This window comes from Poecilia reticulata, chromosome 2, assembly GCF_904066995.2.
Source record: "Poecilia reticulata chromosome 2, P_reticulata-male-v2, whole genome shotgun sequence".
Classification (NCBI taxonomy): domain Eukaryota; kingdom Metazoa; phylum Chordata; class Actinopteri; order Cyprinodontiformes; family Poeciliidae; genus Poecilia; species Poecilia reticulata.
In genome coordinates, this window is record NC_088831.1 from 4,914,965 (window position 1) to 4,929,377 (window position 14,413).

General features: G+C 39.2%; 1 protein-coding gene across 7 annotated transcripts in view; it reads left to right on the forward strand.

The window, feature by feature from the left end:
- The first annotated feature begins 11 nt into the window (after window positions 1-11).
- The window catches only part of LOC103474130 (dedicator of cytokinesis protein 9-like), a 48,266-nt gene continuing 33,864 nt past the window's right edge, over window positions 12-14,413 (forward strand). For 2 of the 7 annotated variants that reach the window (XM_008424896.3, XM_081615594.1), the window contains exon 1: window positions 8,864-9,577. In XM_008424896.3, coding sequence (XP_008423118.1) covers window positions 9,416-9,577 — 162 coding nt within the window. In that variant the 5' untranslated portion in view covers window positions 8,864-9,415. Of the gene's footprint in view, window positions 276-354; window positions 502-8,838; window positions 9,578-14,052; window positions 14,282-14,413 lie in introns of those variants that run through there. The other 5 variants (XM_081615596.1, XM_008424946.3, XM_017310658.2 and 2 more) reach the window with 5 other exon arrangements.

Consider the following 14,413-nt stretch of genomic DNA (forward strand, 5'->3'; position numbering starts at 1 on the left):
TTGTGTATTACATCACTCATTGTGTCACATTAGAAATTTAGACATAAAGCAACTAAAACTAAAATTAAAGAGAGATGCTAAGGAAGCCGAATAAAAACTCCGAAAATAAATCATAGGATGTGGGCTGGAGACATTATGGGTGCCTTGGTTTTCGGTGCTGTCCAATTGGATACCAATACACAGAGAAATGGGCGTCACACTTTGGCGGAGTTGTCCCCGGGGCTCGTGAGCCGCGGCGTTCGCGATGAGCGACGGAACTTTGAAGTTTCACTCAGGTACAATGGCATTGTAAAGCAGTATTACTATAAGATAGGCGTTCCCACTGACACCTCGGTATTACTCTGCTCCTCTCAGCACCTGGCTGCCCGATGAAAGGTGGACTGCGCAATGGCTTCTGCTCCACCTGAGCCGAGGAAGTTTACCAGGGGGCTCAATAAGCCTGGGACGGCGGCGGAGCTCAGGCAGAGCGTCTCTGAGGCTGTTAGAACTTCAGTGTTGATGGTAAGAAGGAAACAACTCTCTCTGTCTCTACTGTCATACAAGACAGACAACTATATAAAAAAATGAGATACTATAAGGGGGCTAAATCAAACCATCATTTTAGAGACATTTGAACATGATGAGAAACTGCTGCCCCCTGGACCAATGATGATGTTTAATATCACTGAATGTGTAGTTATTTTGCCAGCTGCTGCCGTATGTTTCCCATTACTGACTCTAGTTACAACTTTCTCAAAGAGGTTGCCAGGTAACTGAAATGCACACTGGCTGCTTTAACTCGATGCATGCACACCAATTGGTGCAATCTGTCACCTGATCCTTGCAGATGCACCTTGTAACGTGATACGTTTGTCAGAAACACCAAGAGATAAAAATTAGAATAGACAAACTTAAGTTGTTTTCAGAAGATCTGGATGCAGAATCCCTGAGTCAGCTTAATGCAGACACTAATTATGTTGTGCTCACTTCTTCTGCGATTGTGTCTTGTTGCATATAGTGATCAATCTGTGATTGCTGTTCATCAGAATATGCTTTATTGGTCAAGGTTGTACACACAAAAATTAACTGCATTTAGTTTTACACTTTGCAGATATTTGTACAAAACTAAGCAGACATTTATATGCAAATATATGTATATGTATTTATGTGTCTTAATAGAGTATGCCCAATTGTGATGTACTGCAAACATATTTGTAACCTGGAACATTTTCTAATGTTATTATGCCATAAAGTCTTTTCTGGATTTGATGTACATGTTCTGTGATAAAATTGCTATAAAAGGTGGACAATGAAGCAAAATTTGGAGAATTGTTTACAAATACACATCTGAAAACTGTAGTGTACTTTTGTATACGTAGAAGCAACTTTCACTGCAATTGTACGTGCATGCCTTTTGGGGTATCACTCCACCTGCTTTGCACATCTAGAGTCTGAAATTTCTTGCTCCGTCTTCTTTCCAAAATAACTTGAGGTCATTGTGACTGCATAACATTTACCTTTGAGTTACAACTTTGACGTCTTTTCTCTTGGAATCAGGTCTGTACCGGGATTTGTCTCATGTAAATGCCTTTATCTAAACCATTTTGTTGTTGCACTGGCTGTATGTTTATTTCAAATCTAAGCATCATGACTTTTTCATGCCCTGTCACAATTAACAAGTGCTAATGAGCTGGATAATAGATGAGTATGTGTAAGACTCAGTCCTACTATGAACTTCTCATGGTTAAGTTGGGATAGCTATCCCTTGTTCTATTTTGGACGGATCCTAATGGTGCAGCTGCCTCTTTCGTGTTAAGCATATATGCTGGTCTGGTAAATGCATATATATATATAGCACACTGACCATGAGAACTTACTTAGCACCGGTAGTTGCGCTGACAAAGATGACAAATGGGTTATGCTGGACTATAGTTTATACAAAAGTTGTTCAGTCGTAGAACTGCACAGGTGGTATAAATCATCCTTTTTCTTGGTAAAAATGTGTTTTTTATTTAGTCTTTATCTTGTCTGCTTGGCAATTATGTCCCAGAGGCTCATCATTTGTCCCCTTGCCCGCAGTGTGTTTAGTGTCATAAAGGATACAGTTCAGAACTGTGGGCTGCATTTAATAATGCATGAGATGATGTTGGGTGTCCGCGCTATTTTTATACCTGCCCCCTTTCTTCTCACCAACTTGGTGTCACACAGAGCACTCTGGGGAGCATTAATTATGAATACCTGTTCATGCAATAAATCATCTAGACCTGAGAGTGAGTTCACTTGCAAGCATACAGTATCAGAAAAACAAATCCACACCCATAAATATTTTGTTGGTTTTAGTTGTTTTTTTTTTTTTGGGTTAATTTCAGACAAAGATAACTCAAGCAGAATACTGTTTTCAAATAATTATTTCATATTTTATGGGGAAAACTATGCAATACAGCCCGACTCTGTTCACTTTACTCTTGTACCGTTGGACTTAAAAAGTTTTTCCAGTCTGGAGCAGTGGGTCGGCATCATCAGCTGAGCTCCTTATTGATTTAGGATATACCTCTTGGACAGAATCTTGTGCAATATTAATACTACTTCCACCACCCCTGCTGCTCTGCCTGTTGGGGGTACCCCGAGGCTCCATTCTTGGACCTAGAGTACATTTTCTCTCTACCTACTTCCACTAGGTTCAAACCTTTGGAAACACAAAAGTCCTTTTCATCTCTACGCAGACGACTGTCAAGTTTATCGACCAGTAAAACACACGAACTTGTGCTACCATAAGCATCACCTTAATTGTCTTACTGACATCCAAAGTTGGATGGCAGTAGGTTTCTTGCACTTTAACGAGAGTCAGATCAAACAACACTTGTAGGAAGCAATTGGCAAACACCAAACCAAAATTATCTAGAAAAAGAAAACAGAAACAGTGATTCAAGTGCTTATAACTTCCATATTTGATTCTCCTATTCACACAACTTCAGCACTTAAAAGATGTTGCAGCCTGATTTTCTTTTTAAACAGCTACAAGGAAATGAATGATCTTTTAGCCATGCTTCACTGGCCTCCAGTTAAATTTAAAAATGTTTTCAAAATCCTTTAATTTTAACGTGTTTTAACTGTGTTGTCCCATGTTTTTCTTTGTCAAAACTGCTGCCTTAGTGTATATGGCCAGCAGACCACATTCCAAAGGCTCGATTAAAATTCAGAAACCAAACCAGATTGCTAGTTGCTGCTGGGACTTTGCAGTGGACTTTGCAGTGCAAATCAGACAGGTTTTGTTTTAAAAATCTAACTTAAAAACACATTTACAGATTAAAACTTTGGCTAGATGTTTTTTTTATTTGTTTAAATTCTGCTTTAATTCCCTTTTTTCTTATCACCAGGCTTTTGCTATTTCTTACCCTGACTCTGTCTTCTGGTGAATCTAAGTTTTTCTGGACACAGACAGAACCATAAATTCACATCAGCAGATTCACATCTCAAAGTCTCAAAAAGAGCAATATTACAATTTTTCAAATGGTCTAGTAAAAGTCCAAACACAAACACAATTGAAGTCATTCATTCCCTGTGGTTGAATTGACTTGGAGAACAATTGCACAGAACCTTTATTTGTTTATTTGTTCTGGTTATCTTTGACACCAAAATGTGTTTTATCTGAACACAAAGTTTGAAAAAAAGAAGCAAATAACAAATAAAACTGTAATGCAGCAAATACTTTTTTGAACCTGAGTAGATAACACTAAATAGGTGGGGCCGCTTGGTAAATGCAGTGGAGGCCAAGCCATAAAGGCGGCCCCTGCAGGTTTAGAAATGACTTCCAAATGTGAGAAATGTTGGCAGTTTAGCCTCTGTTGGCTTCATTCCTCTCTCTGTTCTTTTAAATAAAGCTCTGCTGGCATTGCACCACGCACGAATGTTTCTTTTTTTAATACCTCGAGTTAATTTCTTGCTCCTGTGCAGAACCTCCCGAGACCTTCCTGCCATCTCTGGTTTTTAGGTACAGTAGCTAAATCGGTGAACTAAGAGTCAACTCAACGCCAGAGGATTTGGTCTGATTAGAGTGTTAAAAACCTGCTACTAGATAATCTGTAGATTTGCAGATGCTTTAGCGCTGCTGACCTATATCTGTGCCACGATGCAGAAGTTGATATGGAGTGTGGTTCTCTGCTGAGCTCTGTTGTCCTCAGAAGCCAAAGCTACAGATTTTCTGGTCATGTGGTTTCTTTTCCTTCTCATTTCGACCTGCTCGTGTTTTGCGGCGCTCCCATCCTCGACATAAAATATATTTAGGATGAAAGCTTGCTAAACCATCCATATTGCTTGTTTACTTAATTTTTTTTCTTTAAAATCTGTTACAACAATCAACTTTTGCGCTATTTAGACTTTCTAAACTGTATCCCTGCCTGTGTGTTTACATCACACCCTCTGAGTGTGACTTTTTGGTGCTGTGTGTAGGACCTTTTATTTTTTTCTTTCTCTTACAGCGGAATGACTTTAATATAATCGCGCCTAAGACATAAAAAAAGCAGCCAGTTTTGTATAGGGGGGAGGGGAGGAAATGGGTAGCGACCTTAAAAATGTGCTTCAAGCCAGCTGACATCGTTTCAATCCAAGCTCTGTCTAGCATAAAAATAGCCATTTAATATGAAAAACGTTTCCCTCAGGTGGCCAACTTATGTGGTAATGGGTAAAACTGGAACACCTCAACTGAGAGACCCACTTAGAAAAGCGCCCAGACAAGTAAGCAGGAATACGACTCCCTATACTAGTTGGTAAATTCTGCCAAAGGCTTGTCTGGATAAAGTCTTTCTGCACACAGATGATATTCCAGTCCACGGCAATACCTGCAGGCCTTTCATGAGACTCTCAATATCTAAATCACATGTGTTCGACCCAGATTTGGCTCTAACGGTCATTATCATTAACCCAATTTTCTTTTTCCCTTACGAACTGCTGCAAAATTGGAGAAGAAACGAGGACAAAGACAATGGGAGAACAGTGTCTCTGGTTTGCGAAAATACAAAAGCGCAGTTTTCAAACCAACCTAAATCTGCGTAAAAATTTATTGCCCGCTAAAAGCTCGCTAGCCGTTTGTTTTGTGGTTGTTTTTGTCTAATGTGAGATGTTTGTGTTCTTTTTGCTTAATGGTGGTTTTGACTTTTTACTTTAATTTGTGAGGCAGAAAAAATGAAAATACATATCTAAACATTTCCCTGGTACTCAATGCACCCTTATGTTTTTTTTTACAATAACTATCAGATGTGGGCACTTGGGGATTAGTTATTTTTTCATGGTGGAATAATTCTGGAATAAAAAGCATCGTTGTGTTTGAATCCACAAGTTTATAATTCTTGTGGTTTTTCTCTGATCCTTTTGGACCAAAAGTTAAATATAGGCAGAAATATAGACACATAAATTCACTTTAAACATTTAATAAAACATACCGAAGGCAGTGGAACGTCCAGTAACTGAATCATGATTACTTACTTTTTTGGAGACAAGTTGACAGTTTTTGTTAATTTAACCAAATATGTATTGTATGTATATATTTGAACATCACAGTTTTAATGGAGAATGAATTAAACATAACTTGCTACAAATTTAGATTTGTGAACCCAAAGCTAGGTTTTAGAAACTAAAGCAGTTTAATCATTCCTCCCAGAATAATAATCCCAATTGAAAGCCCTGAATAAAGAAGGTTTACCTTTAACATATCAAAAAAATAAAAAAGTTATTGAAAGCTTTATGGTGGTCAACACATTGTAGTGAAAGTTGCCTGCTGTGGTTCATTTTTCCTTTAATTCCTCTCAATACTTTCATAACTGTTGCCTGCTGGTGCGTTTTGCTCAGACTTGCAGTCGGCCTGGCAGCGTTTGTGCATGCTGTAGTCTTGTGGCCGTGGAGGAATTTTTTTCTGTGGATCTGTTTTGACAAATGAGGTAAAGACCAGGTTTTTTTTCTTTTTTTTCCAGTGAGTCATCAGATTTCAGTGCAGTTGCAGAGTTTTTAACAGACTGTTGGAGGCAGCAGTGATGCACGTCATCCGCCTTAGTGCCTCTTATTGCACCGTAGAGAAGCAATCGTGGTGTAGGAATCCCAACATGTAAAGACAAAGAGTTATGCCTCCTCAGAGCAAAATTGAAGAATTATTAATGTACTATTCTATTCACAGTAGAAATCTTTGTTAATTTTAATTGATCACTTATTCATAGTCATTGATTGGTTTCAATCAAGAAAGTCTTTCTCTAAGCTTATAAAACCAAAAAACATTAATCTATCCCATTTTTCAATTTAAATCTTCAATTTGTATTATTTTAATTAGATTTTAGTACAATGTAGTGCAATGTAGTGGAGTGGAAAGAAAATGAAGCATGATTTTTGGAACTTACTCACAAATAAAAGCCCTGCTCGTATTCAGTCCCCTTAACTCTGATGGCCCTAAATAACCACCATGTGCAGTGAATCCACATGGTGGTGGCAGCATCATGCTGTGGAGATGATTTTCTTCAGCAGGAAGAAAAAAGCTGGCTGAAGTTGATTGTAATTTGGACTAAGCTGACCACAACAATGTAAATGCACACTAAGCTTTTTAGATTGCAGTTTGTAAAAATGTCCCACTTTACTTCCACTTCATAATTATGTGCTATTTTTGTGTTGGAAATAACAATGCGTTGAGGTTTGTGGTTGTAACATGACAAAATGGGGAAAAAGTTCAAGAAGTGTGAATACTTTTGCGAAGTTAATTAATTTGACTTTTTTAGAACAGAAAACAGAACATGTTTTTCTTGTTCTCTTTGTTGAAAGTCGGGGGGGGGAACACCAGGATCCATAAATATAATCACAGAAAGATGTGTCACAGTTTTGAGCTTACATAATTTTGTGGTTTGCCGTCTTTTTTGTTTTTGCAAACGATTCTTGTGAATTCTCTTAAAATGATGTCATATCCTTTAGTGGGATATATTGTAGTTTTCAATTGTCAGTGTAAAAGGATGTTGGGTGCATTACTGGCTGGAATTTAATTTAATTACATTAATGCCTCCTCTTTGATGTGGGCATACTGCAGTGTTGCTGTCCACTACAGCAGTTTTGTTTCCTACAATCTTGATCTTATGCGATTTATAAATAAGCTATGGGTATTTCAGGAGTGTCAGACGGGACTGAGGTTAATGGTTCAGTGATGATCAGCCATGAATTTGTTGGAGGTTCTGATTAACTTCCAGTTAATGTTCCAGAAATTCATTTGTGAACATTTTTCTTTACTGTTTGAATATTCAAAAGGCAGAGAAATACATTATTGTTGGTTTTTCTTCCTAATACATGTTAGCTTGGTGACAAGCGCAGCTATTAGCTAATGGCTATTGAGTGTGTTAGCCAGAGCAGCTAATTTCCTGTCCGCTACTCACAGAACACACAGAGTAGCTTTGAATTAACCAAAGTAGTTTTTCAAAGCAAAATGAACCTGAGCTGTTGTGAACTATGGAAATCAGAGACAAAGAGATTAGAAATATTTGATCATTTAGAACTTATCTGTAAGAAAATGGTCTGCTTGCCGTAAAATATCAAGAAAAGATTTGTGGGAATCATTCAGTACATTCTTGCTAGTAAAGTAACAAAATAGTAACAATCTTTCATTGTTCATATTCACAATTCTTTTCCTCTGTGACACATTTCTTACCCATCTAGACATAAGCTAGCTGTGCGTAAAACACACACAGTAGTTAGCTGTTTACCAGCTAACGCTACAGATTAACCAGATGGAGTGTACTAATTATTACATTTTCTTTAAAACCCACCTTATTGTCTTTTGAAGCATTAGGGTTTGTTTTTTTGTTTTTTTTTGAGAATGTATTGATCGAGAATAAGAATATCCGCGCTATCACATAATGGTAAAGTTGGCATATGCTTTGGAGTCAATAAAGAGTTTTTAATGACTCCAGATTGTATTTAATCTTCCCTAATTTATAAGACCTAGTCAAATCTGGACTGATTTATTTGACGTTGATTACACTGGATGTGGCACAGTTGTTTTGAAACTTGTAAAGACATTTAGCTACCAGTATTCTCAAGATTTACCTCTTAACTTTTCAATACTGTTCTGGGTTGCACTCGTTTTGCAGCAAAAGCTGGATAAAAGTGGCTGAGTGTGTCATATACTGATGAAATATTTACACCATCTGAGAGAAACTGCAGCATATCGCAACAGTCATTTAAAAAAACAAAAAAAACAATGCATTTTTACATAAACAAGCCCTACATGATTCAGGTCTTATTCTTGTCTTTGAAAAAGAAAATATGAGGACAGGGACACGTTAAAATATGTTAGAATAGTATAACCTTCGACTTAAGCATGTCTCATGCCTGGTTTTGTACGGAAATGTAGTCGTATTTTCAGACTTTATCCCATTATCGATCCATCCATTTTTCTCTCCATCCATCCACCCATGCACCTTAAATAAAATATTAGAAAAATAGATTCTACATTTTAAAAACATACAAAAAAAAGACAGAAGACTGTAAATGTACAAATGGGAAAGCATCGAATGCTTTCATGATAAATGTTTGAACCGATAACCCACTAACGATCTGAAAAGTTTGTTCTTGTTTTGCTCGAATTCATAGACAATGCATTGGTTAATTTTTAGTGTTAACATCTGCTAGCCTGCAGCACAGACAAAAGAAGTATAATTATTCCTTGTAATTCCCCTTGAGAATATTTGTATGACATCAGAAGGATGACTACAACACTTGTAATACCACTGTCTGTGGGAGAAAGAGGAAGGAGGGAAAGACGCAGGGAGAAAGAGTAAAACATTGTCTGCACCAGCTGATTTATGTGGGGGCTAGTTTGTGTGTGCGCGTCTTTGTTTGTAACAGTCTGCTTATGCTGTGTAGAAAGCTCTGCAGAGTCAGAGAAGTGACTAGGCTTTTCGACTCAGAGCAGGAGAGAGACGAAGGAGTTAAGAAACGAAAGCGGCTGGCTTGAGTGATTGATGACAAGGGTGAGGAAAAGGAGGAGAGAAGGCAAACTGGAGAGGGAGCAAGTGCCTCGACGTTTGCATCATCCCCCCCTGCAGAAGTGAGGAAGGAAGAAGAGTCAAACAAGCTGACGCCCTGCTTCGAATGAATGGACTGAATGAACACACACCATCCTTCATCCCTCATTTGTTCCTGCTGAGCATCACACAGGAGGATACAACTCGCTGACCCGTCTCCCAAGACTCTCTGCTTTCCGATGTACAGAGTCTTGGATAATAGCAACAGTGGATAATTCTGAGTCTCCTCAACCGTGGATGTGAACCCTTTCAGTTCACCTGTAAGAAGGCTTTGCCTTGATTTAAGACAAAGGTAGATAAGTTCGGAAGATATGCTTGGGGCTTCTGATCCTACTGCCACCTGCAGTGGAGTCTCTTGATCACCGTGGAAGCGAGTGTCCGTTTTCATCATGGGCTGCACAACCAGTGTGGTTCTGTTAGAGGGGTTGCGTTCCATCCTTGAGAGGAACTGTACTTATGTCAAAGGTTCAGTGGAGCTGGGGGCTCTGGAGGACGAAGAGGAAGCGCAGACTCTGTGGGGATCTCATCAATGGATACCAACCACCGCTCTGGTAAACAATAGCTCTACTTTAGCCTCAAAGTTGTTGTGTTTTCTGGAACAGTTTGCCAAATTGAAATGTTAATTGAGCATCTGCTTTGTGAATGAAAATTCCTTGCTAATATTGGAGGAAAATGGGCTAGCTGGCTTGAGATGATAATATGTTAACAGTAGCTCAAATGAACACTTATTACAACCAAAGTTGATGGACAACCACTTCTGAATTCACAATATGGAGAGAAACTAAGGCTACACTTCACACATTCTCATATTAAGCATTGAAAAATAAAATACATTCAGAGTCTGCTGAGTCTTAATTTCTGTTATACAATTCAGATGATTGGTTAGAATTTGTTCCACAAAACATGAAGGCATTACTCTATCCTGTCTTCTCTCAATGGTTTAGGTTGATGGTGTTGGTGTATTGATATATTTGTCACCAAGTGAGCGTTTTTCAATCCATTCCTAAATGGGATCTACGATAACTGTCCACGGTGACAACAGCTGGTTGAGTCACTCAGTCTTTAATTTTGTTCTTCTGCTTTGTTTAAATATGAGCGTAGATCCTGAATCCAACATTTGCCCAACTGTTTTACACCAGGTATTGCTGTTAGCACCTCCTTCTGGTACCTTGTTGCGTAGGAACTGACATTTCCTGGAAGCTGAAATGAAACAGGACCAGTGCCAAGACTGAACATCATACCCACGAGAGACAATGAGGACCATACATTGGTAACAATGTGAGCTCTCCCTTTATACGATGGGTGGGATGGTGGAGCGCTGAATGGACGATCAGAAATGACTCCTGTTGTAATCAGCTACTCTAACCTGGGCACAGTATCTTGAAGTAAGAGATGAAGAAATCATATTTTCATATAAGACTTGATAATACATTTTTTCATAACATAAAAGCTTTTTTTTTTTACTCAGGTTATTTCTGCCTGATATTAAAATTGTTCAATTATCTGAAACGTTTAAATGTGACATCACTGTAACCTTAGAATAGCCTACTGCTAGGCTTTTTATATGTTTGTTAAATTAAGAAATTAGCAAATGTATTGTCACTATAATGGGGCATAGACCCAGCTGTGTCTGTATGTGACATTGTCTTGTAAGGCAAGATTATTCAGGGACTTTCTGCACTTCAGGAGATGTGAGTACCTATGAGAAGTCTGATGTCATTAGCACTAAGGAAACTCCCTTCTCTCATATTAAGTTGCGGCAGATGTGTTTTCTTGCGCTATCTATTGGCTCTTATTATGGTTTAATGCTTTGTTGCTCTCACTTTAATAGAACGTGTTTACATTTCATTAGCTTTGTGACAGATCAATTGATTTAGGTATGTTATTATTAAAAGGTGTACAACAGGTTGGATTTTCTTTGCTTTATGACACGTTGTCTCTTCAGGGAGCCTGTAGCAACGGTTGACTCCCAAGCATGACGTCAAGCCCGGCCTTATGCAATTCTCTAGACTTTTAGAGCTTCGTCTCTTCTTACGTTCACAAGCGATGGGGCTTTGGGCGCACCTCTTGGGAAGGGTGTAGGGGGCTCACGTGATCTAATTGGTTCAAGCTGAGTAAAAACAAATGGACGTCATCCCTCTCCAGCCCCTTTCCACCCTTTCTTCCTTCTATGAGAGCTTCGTCTTTTTCTTCTAAGCTTTTCCACAGATGGCCCTGTGAATTGATTTGTTCTCACTCTGTGTATGATCACTTTCTTAGACAAAGTAACACTTGTGGTATCACTAACACGGTACCAGTGGGTAGCTCTGGGAAGTTTGATGGTGTGAGAGTGCCGATAATGAGGGAGGGTGACCTCAGTGCGGACGGCATCTTGACAACGGGCTGATTAACATGCAGTGCTGGTGACACTGTCACCATATGACTTTTGGCTCTGTAGGGACAGAAGTGATGCAATATATTACAGCCATAATGGACAATAGTAAAGCCTCAATATGGGCTATTTTAAATAAAGCACTACTTTTTCCCCCCCTCTAATTTCCAGCAGTAAATAAAGCTTCTCCAGGTGGAAAAAAAACCATGAATCTGTATTACATTTTCACACACAAAACTTTAAAAAGTTACCTGCTAAATAGGACTTACATAACCTGATCAGCAGTTTGAGGCTTTCTAAGCTTTGAAGCTTTGATGAATCTTTTAAAGGGGTAGCAACAGGAAACACCAGCTTAAGGGGATTCCACTGCATGTTTTTTTTTTTTAAAGAAAATTAGCAACTGTGGCTTCATTTGTGTCCTTCCTGTGCACCAAAGTCACAAGAGCTTTATCAAAACCAATTTTAAATGTGACAAATATATCTGCTGTTATGATTATTTTATTTGTAACATATACGTTAACCGAGACTTTCTTCCTTTTCGTGGATTCTAGGGTTTTGACCAGAGTAGAATGATTAGGTATTGGGCGAAATTTAATTCTTATGGAGACTCATCTTTTAATTAGGGAAGAATGGTAACTAGCTGCAGTGACAAAACTAAGAGTACATCTATCACCACAACTATTGGTAGATGTGATATATCTGTTTGTCTTTTGAGGGATTTTTCAGCCGATTGCACTGCTACATCAGGTTGGTTATGCTTCAGAGCTTCCAGCCCCGTTCCAGTGTTTTTCTAAGACATGGTCTCTCTGAGAGGTGCATTTCAGCCTGTCCCTTTGAAGCTGGCACTGTTGAAACAACTTATGCAAATGATCTGAGAACCCTGCAGTGCAGAAAGTAAAGCTCGCGCTCGAGCACACGCTCGCCTACTTTTGTGTTAAACTTTCTTAGCGGCGGTGGTGCTGAAACTGCAGTGGAGGAACGACAGCCTTTGAAGTCATCCTGACCCCTCAGCTTGTCATCCTACTTCCCCTCTTCCTCAGTTTGTGCACTCAGACGCTCTTCGAACTTCTCTGCCAATGTAGACAGTTGGATATTAATCATTCTCTTTGAGTCAGAAAGATCCAAAACATCACTGATGTGTGGGCGCTGTGCACAACACAACATGTTTTTTGTCTGATTGCTATCGGTGTCATCGTTTTAAAACACACAGTGTAAGAGGAGCAGCTGAACCGAGGCCTCTCTTCTGCCAAAAGATGAAAAGCCAGCAGCTGTCCACAGAGAGCGCTGAGTGTTACAAGAAACCCGGGGAAGCTCTTCCCGAGTCCTTAAACTTTAACAAGAGATTGTGTGTTGCAACTTAGAGCCGGAGAAGGAGGAAGTGACCCTGCTGTGGGAGTCTGATGTTGTAGATATACCAGAGTAGCAGTTCAAAGCAGAGGAAAAGTAGCAGTGCCAGTGTTGACTCTGGAAATATTGTTACTGTTACTGCTCAGTTATTTTGAGGCTTTCGTAGAGTCTGTCTTACAGGAAAACTGATCATTAAGAACAATCTGCATGAGAAGCACTTGAAAAAGCAAAATAACGAGATTTTTTTCAAATTGACAAGTAGTTTTGAAAATGCAGGTATTTGATATTTGCATAGATTTGCACAGATTATTGACATAGTGACATACTTCTGTAAACATTATGTACTGCAACTTTAATTTGCCATATCAGCCCCGGTGATAATGCTAATTAGAGGACATACATTAACTTACCATGTCCCTATGTTCAAATTGTTTTACTTTTTTTTTAACATTACCATCATTTTTGTCCAGATCTTTTTCTTTCGTTTCTTTTTAAAAATTGATCCACATTCTTAAAAGCAATGTTTGGTTTTCATTGGTTAACTGTCAACAAATTATTTATTGTTGCTTTTATCAGTTATTTTAGTGACCTTGTGGGTTTTCCAGTTAATAACAGAGGAGTACCGACAATTTTGTCCTTGTGTTTACGGGCCAACCTTCAAGAGTCACACCAATAGGATGGCATTTTGGGTTTTATTTTTGACTCGGCGCCTACAAAAATAGACCAAATTGTCAGTGCTCCACCCCCATGCTGGACAGATGGAAGGTGTTTGTGCTGATATGCTGTATTTAGTTATCTTTAAAAGGCATTGTGTTTGCTATGGTAGATCGTCTCATTGACCCTCATCCATCCCAGTGTTCAAGAAATCTCATGGCTTGTGCTGAAGTGTTTTTATTGATATGCTGTTCTGATGAGCAATATGTTTTCACAACGGACATCGTTTTTTTGTTGATTTTTCTCACAAACTTTCTTCAATTTATCTAGTGTTTCTCTAAATTCATCATTCTCGTGCGTATGTCTTGTACAGTAGAGGTTGAGTGTCATGGTCCAGAGAGGATGTCCTTCTTTTTTATCGAGACTGTAGATAAATAGGTAGGTGGGGCTGGAACATGATGACGTGATCCATGGGTCTTTTCCAAGTTTTTAATGAGGGAGGGGTTGTTGTACGTCCTCTCCTGCTCCTGCTGCGCACATTCTTACATCTGTACAGCTGAGAGGGTGGGAGGAGTCGTGTGTTTCTTGATGAGAGACAGAGCAGGGGAGAGAAAGGGAGAGGGAGGCCGGGCCCACGGTTGAGTAAAAAGAGGGAAACTCGCTGGACGTCATCAAAGCTCTTGAAAGTTTCGGAGACAGAAGACGACTTTCTGAAATGCCATCCTCCGCCTGGCCATAAGGTGTGCACTGACAGGACTTGACCACCATGCAGTGTCGAACAGCCAAAGCCCCTAAAAGGGAGATGGTGATAGAGAGTCCACAGCAGTACAAAAGTTTGGCTGAGATTGAGGCAGAAGTTGAAGGAGTGCCGCAGGTGCCAGTGGTGAGTACGTTCCTATTCTGCTTTGTGTTGAATCCTTCAGAAGCTGCTTTAAATATCTTTCAAAGGCCCCAACATGCTGATGGGAAGTAGCAGCTTGACTCTATGCCTCTCATGGGAGTCGATCTTTTTTTG